This window comes from Lepidochelys olivacea, assembly GCF_965140295.1.
Source record: "Lepidochelys olivacea isolate rLepOli2 genome assembly, chromosome: 6".
Classification (NCBI taxonomy): domain Eukaryota; kingdom Metazoa; phylum Chordata; order Testudines; family Cheloniidae; genus Lepidochelys; species Lepidochelys olivacea.
In genome coordinates, this window is record NC_140416.1 from 47,966,435 (window position 1) to 47,983,617 (window position 17,183).

The following is a 17,183-nucleotide window of genomic DNA, read 5'->3' on the forward strand; positions in this document are numbered from 1 at the left end:
AACTTTTCTTCTCCTCTTATTAGACATGTACCATTAAAAATGAGACCATTGTAAATGGCAGGAGAAATACAAATGAAACTGATAATGGGTAGTAGTTTGGCAGATGAAAAGTTCACAGTACATTTAACATCATCACAACAGATGTGAACTCACATGACGGTGGTGCAGATGATGAAGATTCAACTGAAGAGACTTTAAAACCAATGGTACTTCCTGGATGGGACATAAATGATGTCAAGAACGAGTATCCTACAAGTACTAGTAAGGAAACTGAAATATATATCTGTTTTGCTCTATGTGCCCTATTCTTTATAGCTATATTGAAGAAAGAGTGGTAATGTTTTCAGTAGAATCCAACTCTGGAAAGTTGTCCTTTGGAAGGAATCCACCTGAAAAGAATTTCTAGTGCTGCATATTCAGGACAAATGACTATCTGTAGAATGAATAGTAGCCATCGTTGCTCGGAATTGGGAACAAGATGGAACATCTGCATTCTACATATGGATTTCATAAAAATAATACTGTGTCCAGAGAAGTACAAATATTCTGAAAAGGTCCTGAAGTCTGCACAGTTACTGTAGAATTATATGATTTCTACAGATGTGCATACTTGACTGGCATTATAGATCAAATGGGAGAGGAGTGAGTTCCAGTAATTTACATGATGCTCTGTTTGAAAACGTATTTCCTTTTTAAAATGTTCATGAGATCTGTATGGAATAATAATAGTTTATGTCTTGCTATTGGAGGACAACATTTTATGCATTGCATCAGCCAGAGGAAAAGTTCAATAACTTTTACTAAAAAGCGTTTGTTTCTGAAGTGGATTTTGCTGGTGCTTGTTTGTGTGCAACGTGGCTCTTGCTATAGGCCTGGTCTTTGGTAACATCAGCTTAATCAGGATCTCCATGGACAAAAAAGCTAAATTAACACTCAGTTTTCTTGTGGGACATTTTTTCCCTTTCTCTTATCTGGATGGTTTTTTGTTTGCTTGGTTGGTTGGTTGGGTTTTTTTGTTTTTGTCTCTGTTGCTTCATCTGTTCTTGTGCCGGTGTTTGGGTGCTGGTTCCAACTGTGCTTTTAGTCACACTTATGCAGCCCAATGCAGACTACATGGACTTCTGTGGTGTTTGCAAGGACATGTAATTGATCTGGGCCACTGTAGCTGAGCACTGTGTATATTGTTGGGACTGGGACTATTGTTTTTTCTTGCAACTAATCAGTTAGCAAACGCACTGATACCAGAGTTTTATGTCTTTAACGTGCACTCATATTCAGCTTATTGGCATGAGCATATTTATGGGTGAAAGTGTTGATGGATTTTAACTTTGCAAGGAAAAGGTGGCTCAGCACATAAAAAAGATCACCAGTGATTTAACCATAGTCTTAGCAGCTGTGAAGCCCATTTATGAGGAAACCTCTACCCAACCTCACTGGAATCAATTTGCTGACTCGTGGTGGTGGTGGTCCCATCCTGACCACAAGGAACAGCAGCCTACTCAGGCAACAGGGGGTAAAGATTTTAAATATTAAATCATGTACTTTGTCTACAGTCTGAATAAATAGCAGCACAGAAATACCAGCTCCACAAAAATATCCAGTCACCATGAATTTGTATTTCTGATGCCATATGAGTTCCATCTTTAATCTTAAATTGTATTTTGAATGGGAAAATATACACCCCACCCTTGCCTATAACCTGTAATATTACCCAGATGACCCTGGAAGACTTGGTCTTGGCTATGAAGTAGTCATATCTTAAAAAGAAGAAATTCTGTATAAATTAAAGTGATATTTGGACTTCAGAAGTTCTCTTCTTTTCATTGTTTGTGACATGCCTGTGATGATTTTTTTTAGCTTATTTCTAGCTGACAGGATAAATATTTTGTTCATTGCATGAACAAAGAAACAGAAATAGTCTTTTTTAAAATGTACATTGCAGTAAAGGATTTAATCTGTTTTTATATGTCGACTTTCACCGTGAAGATGATTTGGAAAGAAGAGAGCATTTATACTAAACTAAATGAACTTGAAACTGTACTTTTCTGCGACCCTTTGTTATTCAAGATAAAACTCTTTTGTCCTATCACCTCCACTGTAACCCAAGAGAATTAGGCCTTCCTAAAAACAAGACTATATACATCCCTTTAACTTTTATTGACATCTTGGAATATTTGTTCATAGCTCCAGAAACAACTGGTTGTGTTGGTTTTATGTCATCAATTATCCCTGATTTTAGGGGAGCATTTAAATGCTCTTGATTAGTTTTTACTCCCATAATCCCATTTCTTGTAGAACACATTTCCTTCTGCTGTTGTGGCTGTTTGGCCAATTGTAGGGGGTAATAATCTACATTCAGAACATTGTAGCTGCTAAGGGAAAGTCTGATGTTACTGAGCAGTTTGCCAGATTGAAAAATGGATGTTTTGTGCATGAGAAAGAAAACCCTGTCCCCTTTGCTACATTTCTTTAAGATGAAAGAGCTGACATTAGTAAAGACAGGAAAAAATAAATTTGAAAATGATGTGGATGGTTGCTCAGCAAATGGAAACTTCATAGTACATTTAACATCATTATAACAGATCTCAGCTCACATGATGATGGTGCAGATGGTGAAGACTCAACACAGGATCCGTTAATACCAGTAATTTCCCTCGGAGGGGACAACAGTGATGACAAGGAACAGCACCCTCCAAGTAGCAGTAAGGATAATGAAATAATATCACGAATTTAGACCACAAATCAGCAAAGCATTTATATGCACATGCTTAACTTTTAATATGTGCTTAAGTCCCATGGAATTCAATGGGAGTAGTCACCCTCTTGAAGTTTAGTATGGTGAACTTCTGTCCCATGAAGGGAAAAATTCTAAACTAACACAAACTCAGTTTCCTTTGGGATTTTTCTTTCCTTAAGGTCTGGAATTTCCTTTTGCTTCATATCTCTCTGTTCCCATGTTTAGTGTACATTCCACATGCTTGGCCAACTCTGCTCTTACCCATGCAATTTGTGTGGACTTCTTTGGTGTTCTGTGGTGATTTCACAGGCATGTAAGTAATCTGGGCTATTGGAATTGAGCATTTTGGCCTTAAATTTCAAAAGTGACTGGTGATGGGAGGTTTCTCCATTTTTCGGTGCCCGATTTCAGATACCTTAAAGCAACCTGATTTTTAGAAAGTGCTGAGCACTTGCCCATGCAGATCAGACCCCTGTAAATTGATACCCAAACTCACTAGACACTTTTGAAAATTTAGGTCATGATGTCTTTTTCTGGACAGACTATTTTGTTTTCTTGTACTAGTCTTTACACATGAATTGATGCCAATTCTGCACACACATTCATGTTATTATTGGCATGATTCTACTTTCAGGTGAAGGTGTTTCAAAGCTTTCAGCTTTGTGGTATGGTTTTGGTGCTGTTACTAGTTGGATTTTTTGAGCATTATCTCTTTGTGGTTCAATAACTGCACCTTTAACAGGAAACGTGGGATGTGCCATACTTACAAAGTATTTTACTAAGCACTGGAATGAGATCAAATTACATTTTCCCTCTCTATGTTCCTGAATTGGCTAACTACCTAATTCTCTAATATAGCAAAAAAAGGATACAATTACAAAATTAAATTAATGTCCCCACCTACAGTTAGATGGATCAGTGTAAGAAAATTCTGTAAGTTCACTGGCTACAGTCAAACCTCAATTAAAAGTGCAAGTTGTTGCTTCTGCCTGTTCAGTTACTGCTGCTGCTTTGCCATGAAGACTGTGGTATTCTGTAGCAAGAACCTACCTTCCAATACCAGGATGATGTGGAAGAAGTGGATTAGAAAATTGATTAACCTGTCAACAAACCAGAGTTCCCACTTGACTCTGCTCCAGTTTCCTTGCAATCTGTATATTTGTAAAAGAGATATATTGGATATAGAAAAGAGAAGAACAGAAGCTGAATATATTTAGGTTAGTGGCTGAGCCAGTAAAAAAATCACAAATGATTGAACCATTGTCCTAACAGCTGTGAACCCGGATCATGGTGCACATGAGGAAACCTCCAGCCAACATGAGGGGAATCCGTCCCCTGACATTTGGTGGTGGTCCAATACAGATCACAAGGAGCAGCATCCAACCACAGCAACTAAGGGTAAATCATATGTCTTTTTAACTACTAGTGTTTGATTAAGATCATCCAATAAATTAAGTAATAAGCCACTTTACAATTCAAATAATGACCTATTGATGTCTGGTGGCTGTTAAACAGCCTTCTTAATGCTCCATAAGGGAGAATAATATATTTTCCTTCAGAGTCTACTCTCTTAGAGCAGGACTGTGTCTGGAATGCACAAGTCCACACTGGGAAAAAGTGAAGTGACACTCCCCAATGAGAACACCTGAGTAGACCCTTCCTGATGAGGCACATACCCACTGCTATTCCCGTGCTCTTGATTTAGAAATCTCTCTTTGGCACATCACTTGTTCACTCCCAGAAACTCTGCAAGGTTTATGTGTTCAGTTAACCCTGATTCTATGCTCCTTTTTATTTTGACCCCCATTGTTAGCAGCACACAATATTTTTTGCCTTAATGGCCCCTTGGTCCGTTATAGATGGAAAAAATTACAGAAATCTCATGCCTGCTAAATAGAATCATGATGTCAACAGATGTCATAATGACCTGAAAACCCAGAGCTGGCTGAGGGTGAGATGACTTTCACTTATTGTGTCATGTCAGAATTACATTGTGGGTTCTTCAGGGAAGGGAGCATGTCTCTAATTGCTTTATGAGTTTTTGGCACATTTTGGGGTGCTTAATCATAAATGCTATAAATAAGATAAACAATAATAATAATCATCATCACAAACAGCAACAGATTTTCTTCTACAAAGAATGCACCTCTATCACATTCTTTCTTCTTTGCTAAATAAATCTCTAAAAAAGCACAGCCTATTATAAAGGCAAGAAAGAATAAAGATGAGAATTATTTGAGTGATGATGGTGGTGGGTCAGCAAATGAAAAGTTTACAGGTGGTTTAACATCATTGCAACAGATGAGGATTCACAAGAAAATGAAACAGATGATGAAGATTCACTGCAAGATCCATTACACTCTGGATGGGACACAAATGATGACACGGAACAGCACCCTCCAGTTACCAATAAGGGTAATGAATTCTAATAGTTTTATCTAACTTACTATATTTAAAGCAAAATGACATACCTCAGTAAAGAGTGGCATCTGGTGCCATTTGCACAAGTAAGCTAATATGTCACATAGACCAGACAGCTCAGAAATCTGTCAGGTGCCACCAGAAATGCAGCTATAGTCTATCAGTGTTTATGGAATAAAGGGATGAAACATCCCTGCTGTAAATCTGTGTATTCAGTTATCTACTGTGCAATATTTAAAACAGTGTAATGATCATCTATCACATAATTAGTTCTCCTGTACTGTCCGTACTTTATGCCATGAACTAGGAGATGAAGCTTATATTTTACTGGGAGAAGACAGGAAAGTATAGGTGTTGAAAATAAAAAGCTCAGTTATGGTTATCAGTAAAGAGTTTTGTTGTTTATTTTAAAGATCTTATCAATATTTGTGTTTCTGAACTTGGTTTAGGTGTGTGGAGAGACTTTCAGTGGGTTCTTTTTTCAGCAGGGGATTTCATTAGGAATTCAATAAAGAATGCCTAATGAAAAACTCAGTTTGCTTTGGGATTTTTGTTGTCTTCATTGGCCTGAGTTTTGGGAGTTTCTGGTGTTATTTATTTATTTATTTTTTGCTTCATCTCTCTCTGTGCTGACTATTTATTATATCCTTACTACGCCTTCTGCCTTCTGTGATTTCAGTGATGGTTGAAAAATTGTGTCCCATTGCAACTAAGAGCTGTATTTAGTCTCTGATCACCTTGCATTGACCATTTATAAACTGCATTAATGCCAGAGGTCTCTGTCCTTATCTTGTGCTCAGATTCCTCCTAATTTTGGTATTGAGCTATTGGTAGATTTTAACTCTTTTGGCTAAAGTTGGTGGTGGAATGTTACTTACGGACTTTTTGTTGACTGCATAGCTCTCTGGCTCAACAACAGAACGTTTCACACTAATCTCTGAGCTCAGTATTAGCACTTGGCAAGGATGCATTATTCAAATCCAAATCCTTCATGTTATTTGTTGCAGCATTATCCTTCAAAGTTGAGTTAGAGGGGCAAGTTGTTACAACAACTGCATTAGTTTTGTCACTGTTTCTGCTGTAGTTTATTCTTCTGTTGCTATTGTTTTTCCCAATATCACTGGGAAACTTCATAGAAAGAAAACAGCTCCTGAACAGTGGTGTGATGCAAATGGATGGATGAGAAAACTAGTGATACTACAGTAAAAACTATGCATCCATCTTCAATGCTCTTCTTCTACACTATGTATATTAATAATATATTACTGATGCATAGGAAAGAAAAGCAAATGGCTAATTGAGTGTGGGTGGTGGCTCAGCAAATATACATATCCCCTTTGAGACATCCATTGTCCTAGCACCTGTGGATTCCTGACATGCTGCAGTCCTGGAAACCTCCAGCTACCCTATTGAAAAAAATCCTCGTACATTTCCATTATTAAATGTCTGTTATAAGATCAATATAAACAAATGGTGAGCAAATGTGGTTGGTGGCTCAGAAAACAAAATATTTGCAATTATCCAAACAAATTTGGGTTGTCCATTACCATTGATATTCTTCTCAGCCAAATCATACTTCCTGAACAAAAGAAGATCTTGTTGGTTAGGATTAAACCAGAGGGCACCTTTTACTCTTTTCTCCTATCCATTGCACATTACACATATATAACTACACAGCTTCTTGCAGAAATAACTGGGACAGGAGTTGAGAATAATGTGAGTGGCAGCTCAGCAAATTTTAAGTTCACAATCTATTTCAAACATACCCTAAACAGATGTGGATTCCCATGGTGATCCCAAGCGTATAGAATCAACCCAAGAGCCTTTGTTGCATAATGTTTATCATGGAGGGGACAAAGATGAGGACAAGTATCCCACAAACACTACTGTGGATAATGTGAAGCCTGAACTTTTCCCTACAAAGGAAAGAGATCATTCCTCTTCAAGTGAGATGGTGAATAATGAAATAGGACTCAACACATCTACTCCTACAGGTATCAGTCAGAATAATGAACTGTAATCATTTTATCTCCTTGTAGGCCAAACTCTGGGCCCAGATTCTCAGCTGGTGCTAATTGGCATAGCTTCATTGACCATGATGGAGTTATGCAAGTTTAAACCAGTTGAGGGTCTAGTCCCTAATGTCCATAATTGCAAAGTGGACTTTTTTGTGAAAGAGACTTTTGCCAGACTAAGGACTGACTATCAACAGAATAAAGACTTTAGGACTCTCGTCCAGTAGTAGCAGAGATCCTGTTACTTTCACATCCAAGTCATTATACTACAAGATGTTAATTAAGTTTATTACTAAATTTGGGTGAGGGAAGTACTCAGATTTCATTTGCAGAGTTTCGGCCTCTAGAATTGTATTTTGAATTGGCCTATTTGGTGTTAGTGATGGTGCTATGCCAACCTTTGGCATATGTCTTTCAGTAAGAGTAACTTCAGAATCTGAGCATTCTTACAGGTGTTCAGAAAGGAGAGTAGAGGGAAATGTTACTACCTGAGAGTCTGAAAAAACTCCACGTTCTGTGTTCTTAGATACAACTGAACCTATTTGGGTTGTGGCTTTTGTACACTTTTTGAAAAATTTGATTGATGAATTTCAAAAAGCTAATTCTCAAGATCATTCATTATCAAAATCCCAGCTGCACTCTGAATAGAAAAGTAACCACAAGGTCCTATGTTGTGAGCGTATACCTAGTCCCTTATTCTATCACCACTACTATTAGCTTGGAAGCAGTAACCAAATGAATCTCAAAGATCAGCAAAAAGGAGGACTTTCTGCATCTATCCACATGTTCCTCTTCCTCAGAAACAGTTTCTTTGGCTAATTATACATGAAATGTCTGTCATCTGATAGGTTGTTCTAGGCTGTGAGATGGTCGGCATCATATGGATGGCATCAAGTGGAAACAGTGTGCATTTGATAATACTTTAAATATGAAGTTGTGTGATATATTTTTACTGTATTATTACAGTTACTTTCTTTTAGTGAAGGTTGTGTGTTTGGAAAATGCCTCCTCTATGGTGTCATGATTGCTGACAACATTGTGCCGGCTTAGAGAGTGAAGGGAGAAAAAAAATCTAAAATAACCAAAAATACACACTTTACTGTGTGATTTGTTTGTGTGCTGCTTTCTTGACTCAAGGTTATGTTTGGTGGGATCTTTTGTTGTCTGAATTTCTCTGGTGTGATTTTCCTGCTTATTTCTTTCTGCTGCTGCGTGGGTACCTAACTGCATCCGGTGCAGTGGACTTTTATTTTTCAGTGGAAATGATTTACAAAATGGCTTTGTAAAGTGCCTTCTCCCTTTACTCTGCAATCACATTTAACTTGCCCTTGCAATCGTGTTTTCTGGTGAAATGGTTGGTGGTTTATACTTTTGACATGGTGGTGGTACTCATGGACTTTTCTGGCTGCTTTTCTCTGTGGTATGTTTAATAAGGGGTAGGACACTTTCTATATTGCCTCAATGATTGGTTTATTTGTCTATATCATCAACTATGAATAAAACTATGATGTAGATTTTCAAATCTTCCCTCTTTTCCCACAATGCCTCAGCAAAATAACCTCTCTGCGTAGCACAAATATGAGCAGCTGTACGATAGTGAAACCGATACAACAAAAAATCAAAAAGTTGTTGGCACATCCACTTTTACCAATCCTTATCAGGGTCCTGGAAATGGATGATTGAGATGGCGGTGATGTGGCAGAGCAATAAATAGGGCTTTACTCCTAAAAGGTGCATTAAGGAGACAAGAACTGAAAGTAATGGTAATGGTGTAAGTGGTTCTGCAGATATTAAATTCAAAATTGATTCAACCATTTTTACAGCAGTTGTGGTCTCCAATGAAGGTGCCAAAAATGAAGATGCAACCGAAGATCCTTTCTTGCATAATGTTTATCTTGGAGGGGACAAAGATGAGGACAAATATGCCACAAACACTTCTGTGGATAGTGTGCAGCCTGAACTTTTCCCTGCAAAGGAAAGAGATCATTCTTCTTCAAGTGTGACAGTGAACAATGAAATAGGACGCAACACATATACTCCTACAGGTATCAGTCAGAATAATGAACTGTAATCATTTTATCTCCTTGTAGGTCAAACTCTTGGCCCAGCTTCTCAGCCTGTGCTAATTGGCGTAGCTTCATTGACCATGATGGAGTTATGCAAGTTTACACCAGTTGAGGGTCTAGTCTATAGGCGGGAAAACTTTTTGGCCTGAGGGCCCCATTGGGTTTCCAAAATTGTATGGACGGCCGACTAGGGGAGGCAGTGTTTCCCCAGATTTTCAGGTGTGGCCCAGCTCCCGCCTCCTATCTGACCTCCCCTGCTTCTTGCCCCCTGACAGCTCCTCCGGGACTCCTGCCCCATCCAATACTCCCCTTTCCGCTTATGGCCCCCTGGTACTGCTACCCCATCCAACCACCCCTACTCCCTGTCCCCATCCAACCCCCCTGTTCCCTGCTCTCTGACCGCCCCAACCCCTATTCACACCCCCGCCCCCTGACCAACCCCCTCTCCAACTCCTCTGCCCTCTATCCATCCCCTATGCTCCCTGCCCCCTTACCGCTTTACCGGGAGCATCAGTGGCTGGCGGTACTACAGCCACGCCGCCCAGAGCACTGGGTCAGACCACGGCTCTGCAACTGCGCTGCCCGGCCACCCATAAAATTGTGCCGGCGGATCAGTGCGTGGGGGTTGTGGGGGTAGGGGGACAGCGGGAGAGAGGCCAGGAGTGAGCCTCCTGGGCCAGGAGCTCAGGGGCAGGGAAGGAGGATTCCACGGTCTGGATGTGGCCCACGGGCCGTAGTTTCCCACCTCTGGTCTAGTCCCGAATGTCCATTACTGCAAAGTGGACTTTTTTGTGAAAGAGATTTTTGCCAGAGTAAGGACTGACTATCAACAGAATAAAGACCTACGACTTTCGTCCAGTAGTAGCAGAGATACTGTTACTTTCACATCCAAATCATTATACTGTACGATGGTATTTAAAGTTTATTCCTAAATTTGGGTGAGGGAAGTACTCAGATTTCATTTGCGGAGTTTTGGCCTCTAGAATCACATTTGAATTGGCCTAGTTGATGTTAGTGATGGTGCTATGCCAACCCTTGGCATATGTCTTTCAGTAACAGTAACTTCAGAATCTGGGGGGGTGGAGGGTGAGAAAACCTGGATTTGTGCTGGAAATCACTTTAGATAAGCTATTACCAGCAGGACAGTGGGGTGGGAAAAGGTATTGTTTCATATTCTCTGTGTATATATAAAGCCTGCTGCAGTTTCCACGATATGCATCTGAGGAAGTGAGCTGTAGCTCACGAAAGCTTATGCTCTAATAAATTGGTTAGTCTCTAAGGTGCCACAAGTCCTCCTTTTCTTTTTGCGAATACAGACTAACACGGCTGTTACTCTGAAACCTTTCAGAATCTGAGCATTCTTACAGGTGTTCAGAAAGGAGAGTTGAGGGAAATGTTACTACTTGAGAGTCTGAAACATCTCTGCATTCTGTGTTCTTAGATATGACTGAACCTATTTGGGTTGTGGCTTTTGTACATTTTTTTCAAAAATTTGATTGATGAATTTTAAAAAGCTAATTATCAAGATCATTCAGTGTCAAAATCCCAGCTGCAGTCTGAATAGAAAAGTAACCACCAGGTCATATGTTGTGAGCGTATACCTAGTCCCTTATTCTATCACCACTGCTATTAGTTTGGAAGCAATAACCAAATGAATCTCAAAGATCAGCAAAAAGGAGGCAAATTGTGCCGGCTTAGAGAGTGAAGGGAGAAAAAAAATCTAAAATAACCAAAATACACACTTTACTGTGTGATTAGTTTGTGTGCTGCTTTCTTGACTCAAGGTTATGTTTGGTGGGATCTTTTGTGGTCTGAATTTCTCTGGTGTGATTTTCCTGCTTATTTATTTCTGCTGCTGTGTGGGTACCTAACTACATCCGGTGCAGCGGACTTTTATTTTTCAGAGGAAATGATTTACAAAATGGCTTTGTAAAGTGCCTTCTCCCTTTACTCTGCAATCACATTTAACTTGCCCTAGTAATCGTGTTTTCTGGTGAAATGGTTGGTGGTTTATACTTTTAATATGGTGGTGGTACTCATGAAACTTTTCTGGCTGCTTTTCTCTGTGGTATGTTTAATAAGGTGTAGGACACTTTCTATATTACCTCAATGATTGGTTTATTTGTCTGTATCATCAACTACGAATAAAGCTATGATGTAGATTTTCAAATCTTCCCCCTTTTCCCACAATGCCTCATCAAAATAACCTCTCTGCGTAGCACAAATATGAGCACTTGTACGATAGTGAAACCAGTACAACGAAAAATCAGAAAGTTGTTGGCCACATCCAACAACGTATCAGAGTCCTGGAAATGGATGATTGAGATGACGGTGATATGGTAGAACAATAAATAGCGCTTTACTCCTATAAGGTGCATTAAAGAGACAAGAACTGAAAGTAAAAATAACAGTGTAAGTGGTTCTGCAGATATTAAATTCAAAATTGATTCAACCATTTTTATAGCAGCTGTGGTCTCCAATGAAGGTGCCAAAAATGAAGATGCAACCCAAGATCCTTTCTTGCATAATGATTATCTTGGAGTGGACAAAGATGAGGACAAGTATCCCACAAACACTACTGAGGATAGTGTGAAGTCTGAACTTTTACCTGCAAAGGAAAGAGATCATTCTTCTTCAAGTGAGACAGTGAATAATGAAATAGAACGCAACACATATACTCCTACAGGTATCAGTCAGAATAATGAACTGTAATCATTTTATCTCCTTGTAGTCCAAACTCTTGGCCCAGATTCTCAGTCTGTGCTATTTGGGATAGCTTCATTGACCATGATGAAGTCATGCAGGTTTAAACCAGTTGAGGGTCTAGTCCCTAATGTCCATAATTGCAAAGTGGACTTTTTTGTGAAAGAGACTTTTGCCAGACTAAGGACTGACTATCAACAGAATAAAGACTTTAGGACTCTCGTCCAGTAGTAGCAGAGATCCTGTTTTTTCACATCCAAGTCATTATACTACAAGATGTTAATTAAAGTTTATTACTAAATTTGGGTGAAGGAAGTACTCAGATTTTATATGCAGAGTTTCGGCCTCTGGAATCATATTTTGAATTGGTCTATTTGGTGTTAGTGATGGTGCTATGCCAACCTTTGGCATATGTCTTTCAGTAAGAGTAACTTCAGAATCTGAGCATTCTTACAGGTGTTCAGAAAGGAGAGTAGAGGGAAATGTTACTACCTGAGAGTCTGAAAAAACTCCACGTTCTGTGTTCTTAGATACAACTGAACCTATTTGGGTTGTGGCTTTTGTACACTTTTTCAAAAATTTGATAGATGAATTTCAAAAAGCTAATTCTCAAGATCATTCATTCTCAAAATCCCAGCTGCACTCTGAACAGAAAAGTATCCACCAGGTCCAATGTTGTGAGCGTATACCTAGTCCCTTATTCTATCACCACTACTATTAGCTTGGAAGCAATAACCAAATGAATCTCAAAGATCAGCAAAATGGAGGCACTTCCTGCATCTATCCACATGTTCCTGTTCCTTAGAAACAGTTTCTTTGGCTAATTATACATGAAATGCCTGTCATCTGATAGTTTGTTCTAGGTTGTGAAAAGGCAGCATCATATGGATGGCATCAAGTGAAACAGTGTGCATTTGAAAGTAGTTTAAATATGGAGTTGTATGAAATATTTTTACTTTATTATTACCGTTAATTTTAATTAGTGAAGGTTGTGTGTTTGGAAAATGCCTCCTCTGTGGTGTCTTGATTGCTGACAACATTGTGCCGGCTTAGAGAGTGAAGGGAGAAAAAAAATCTAAAATAACCAAAAATACACACTTTACTGTGTGATTAGTTTGTGTGCTGCTTTCTTGACTCAAGGTTATGCTTGGTGGGATCTTTTGTTGTCTGAATTTCTTTGGTGTGATTTTCTGCTTATTTCTTTCTGCTGCTGCGTGCTGCTTTCTACCTAACTGCATCCGGTGCAGCGGACATTTATTTTTCAGTGGAAATGATTTACAAAATGGCTTTGTAAAGTGCCTTCTCCCTTTACTCTGCAATCACATTTAACTTGCCCTTGCAATCGTGTTTTCTGGTGAAATGGTTGGTGGTTTATACTTTTGGAGGATGAAGTTGATATGGTGGTGGTACTCATGGACTTTTCTGGCTACTTTTCTCTGTAGTTCAAGAATGGCATGTTTAATAACGTGTAGGATACATTCTGTATTGCCTCAAGGATTGGTTTATTTGTCTGTATCATTAACTACGAATAAAACTATGATGTAGATTTTCAAGTCTTCCCTCTTTTCCCACAATGCCTCAGGAAAGTAATCTCTGTGTGTAGCACAAATATGAGCACCTGTACAATAGTTAAACCGGTACAACAAAAAATCAGAAAGTTGTTGGCCGCATCCACTTTTATGGATCCATATCAGGGTCCAGTAAATGGATGATTGAGATGATTGTGATATGGTAGAACTATAAATAGGGGTTTACTCTATGAGGTACATTAAAGAGACAAGAACTGAAAGTAAAGATAACAGTGTAAGTGGTTCTGCAGATATTAAATTCAAAATTGATTCAACCATTTTTATAGCAGTTGTGGTTTCCAATGAAGGTGCCAAAAATGAAGATGCAACCGAAGATCCTTTCTTGCATAATGTTTATCTTGGAGGGGACAAAGATGAGGACAAATATGCCACAAACACTACTCTGGATAGTGTGAAGCCTGAACTTTTCCCTGCAAAGGAAAGAGATCATTCTTCTTCAAGTGTGACGGTGAATAATGAAATAGGACGCAACACATATACTCCTACAGGTATCAGTCAGAATAATGAACTGTAATCATTTTATCTCCTTGTAGTCCAAACTCTTGGCCCAGATTCTCTCTCTGTGCTATTTGGCATAGCTTCATTGACCATGACAGAGTTATGCAAGTTTACACCAGTTGAGGGTCTAGTCTCTAATATCCATTATTGCAAAGTGAACTTTTTTGTGAAAGAGACTTTTGCCAGACTAAGGACTGACTATCAACAGAATAAAGACTTTAGGACTTTCGTCCAGTAGTAGCAGAGATCCTGTTACTTTCACATCCAAGTCATTATGCTATAAGATGTTATTTAAAGCTTATTGCTATATTTGGGTGAGGGAATGTCACGGTTCCTCCCCCACTCTGAACTCTAGGGTACAGATGTGGGGACCTGCATGAAAAACCTCCTAAGCTTATCTTTACCAGCTTAGGTCAAAACTTCCCCAAGGTACAAAATATTACCCCCGTTATCCTTGGACTGGCCGCTACCACCACCAAACTAATACTGGTTACTGGGGAAGAGCTGTTTGGACGCGTCCTTCCCCCCAAAATACTTCCCAAAACCTTGCACCCCACTTCCTGGACAAGGTTTGGTAAAAAGCCTCACCAATTTGCCTAGGTGACTACAGACCCAGACCCTTGGATCTTAAGAATAATGAACAATCCTCCCAACACTTGCACCCCCGCTTTCCTGGAAAATGTTGGATAAAAAGCCTCACCAATTTGCATAGGTGACCACAGACCCAAACCCTTGGATCTGAGAACAATGAAAAAGCATTCAGTGTTTTACAAGAAGACTTTTAATAAAAAATAGAAGTAAATAGAAATAAAGAAATCCCCCCTGTAAAATCAGGATGGTAGATATCTTACAGGGTAATTAGATTCAAAAACATAGAGAACCCCTCTAGGCAAAACCTTAAGTTACAAAAAAGATACACAGACAGAAATAGTTATTCTATTCAGCACAATTCTTTTCTCAGCCATTTAAAGAAATCATAATCTAACACATACCTAGCTAGATTACTTACTAAAAGTTCTAAGACTCCATTCCTGTTCTGTCCCTGGCCAAGACGACTACAGACAGACACAGACCCTTTGTTTCTCTCCCTCCTCCCAGCTTTTGAAAGTATCTTGTCTCCTCATTGGTCATTTTGGTCAGGTGCCAGCGAGGTTACCTTTAGCTTCTTAACCCTTTACAGGTGAGAGGAGCTTTCCCCTGGCCAGGAGGGACTTCAAAGGGGTTTACCCTTCCCTTTATATTTATGACAGGGAAGTACTCAGATTTCATTTGTAGAGTTACGACCTCTAGAATCGTATTCTGAATTGGCCTATTTGGTGTTAGTGATGGTGCTATGCCAACCCTTGGCATATGTCTTTCAGTAACAGAAACTTCAGAATCTGAGCATTCTTACAGGTGTTCAGAAAGGAGAGTAGAGGGAAATGTTACTACCTGAGAGTCTGAAAAAACTCCACGTTCGGTGTTCTTAGATACAACTGAACCTATTTGTGGCTTTTGTACACTTTTTGAAAAATTTGATTGATGAATTTCAAAAAGCTAATTCTCAAGATAATTCAGAATCAAAATCCCAGTTGCAGTCTGAATAGAAAAGTAACCACAAGGTCCTATGTTGTGAGCGTATACCTAGTCCCTTATTCTATCACCGCTACTGTTAGCTTGGAAGCAGTAACCAAATGAATCTCAAAGATCAGCAAAAAGGAGGACTTTCTGCATCTATCCACATTTTCCTCTTCCTCAGAAACAGTTTCTTTGGCTAATTATACATGAAATGTCTGTCATCTGATAGGTTGTTCTAGGCTGTGAAATGGCCGGCATCATATGGATGGCATCAAGTGAAACAGTGCATTTGATAATACTTTAAATATGGAGTTGTGTGATATATTTTTACTGTATTATTACAGTTATTTTTTTAGTGAAGGTTGTGTGTTTGGAAAATGCCTCCTCTATGGTGTCATGATTGCTGACAACATTGTGCCGGCTTAGAGAGTGAAGGGAGAAAAAAAATCTAAAATAACCAAAAATACACACTTTACTGTGTGATTTGTTTGTGTGCTGCTTTCTTGACTCAAGGTTATGTTTGGTGGGATCTTTTGTTGTCTGAATTTCTCTGGTGTGATTTTCCTGCTTATTTCTTTCTGCTGCTGCGTGGGTACCTAACTGCATCCGGTGCAGTGGACTTTTATTTTTCAGTGGAAATGATTTACAAAATGGCTTTGTAAAGTGCCTTCTCCCTTTACTCTGCAATCACATTTAACTTGCCCTTGCAATCGTGTTTTCTGGTGAAATGGTTGGTGGTTTATACTTTTGACATGGTGGTGGTACTCATGGACTTTTCTGGCTGCTTTTCTCTGTGGTATGTTTAATAAGGGGTAGGACACTTTCTATATTGCCTCAATGATTGGTTTATTTGTCTATATCATCAACTATGAATAAAACTATGATGTAGATTTTCAAATCTTCCCTCTTTTCCCACAATGCCTCAGCAAAATAACCTCTCTGCGTAGCACAAATATGAGCAGCTGTACGATAGTGAAACCGATACAACAAAAAATCAAAAAGTTGTTGGCACATCCACTTTTACCAATCCTTATCAGGGTCCTGGAAATGGATGATTGAGATGGCGGTGATGTGGCAGAGCAATAAATAGGGCTTTACTCCTAAAAGGTGCATTAAGGAGACAAGAACTGAAAGTAATGGTAATGGTGTAAGTGGTTCTGCAGATATTAAGTTCAAAATTGATTCAACCATTTTTTTAGCAGTTGTGGTTTCCAATGAAGGTGCCAAAAATGAAGACCTGACCCAAGATCCACTGCTGAATGGGGCTCATTCTGGATGGAGTGATAAAGTCAAGTATTCCACAAATGCTACTAGGGATGATGTACTACCTGGAGTTATTCCTTCACGTGGAAGTGAACATTCAACTACAGGTATCAGTAATTAAGTGAGAACTTGAGAGTTTTTCTTTGGCATTGAACATTATTTTTGCTTTCTGAACTCAGAGGCTAAAGGCCAATAAGTTTATTAGGTGTGGATACTTCTGCGTGAACAGGAAGCATTGTTCAGGTGTCGCTGCATGGTGATTAAACAGGTCTGAGTTATAATTAGGTTTAAAGTACAGCTGGGTCTGAACTGTAGAGTTTGGAATATTTCAGAT

General features: G+C 39.1%; 1 protein-coding gene across 4 annotated transcripts in view; it reads left to right on the forward strand.

Annotated features, from left to right (window-relative positions):
* CD44 (CD44 molecule (IN blood group)) overlaps positions 1 to 17,183 on the forward strand; it is a 102,205-nt gene that overhangs the window by 60,220 nt on the left and 24,802 nt on the right. For 2 of the 4 annotated variants that reach the window (XM_084632297.1, XM_084632298.1), the window contains 9 exons: positions 142 to 261; positions 2,583 to 2,702; positions 4,010 to 4,135; positions 5,039 to 5,152; positions 6,934 to 7,152; positions 8,997 to 9,218; positions 11,704 to 11,925; positions 13,798 to 14,019; positions 16,786 to 16,956. In XM_084632297.1, the coding sequence (XP_084488423.1) occupies positions 142 to 261; positions 2,583 to 2,702; positions 4,010 to 4,135; positions 5,039 to 5,152; positions 6,934 to 7,152; positions 8,997 to 9,218; positions 11,704 to 11,925; positions 13,798 to 14,019; positions 16,786 to 16,956 (1,536 nt within the window). The remainder of the gene's footprint in view (positions 1 to 141; positions 262 to 2,582; positions 2,703 to 4,009; positions 4,136 to 5,038; positions 5,153 to 6,933; positions 7,153 to 8,996; positions 9,219 to 11,703; positions 11,926 to 13,797; positions 14,020 to 16,785; positions 16,957 to 17,183) is intronic. The other 2 variants (XM_084632299.1, XM_084632300.1) reach the window with 2 other exon arrangements.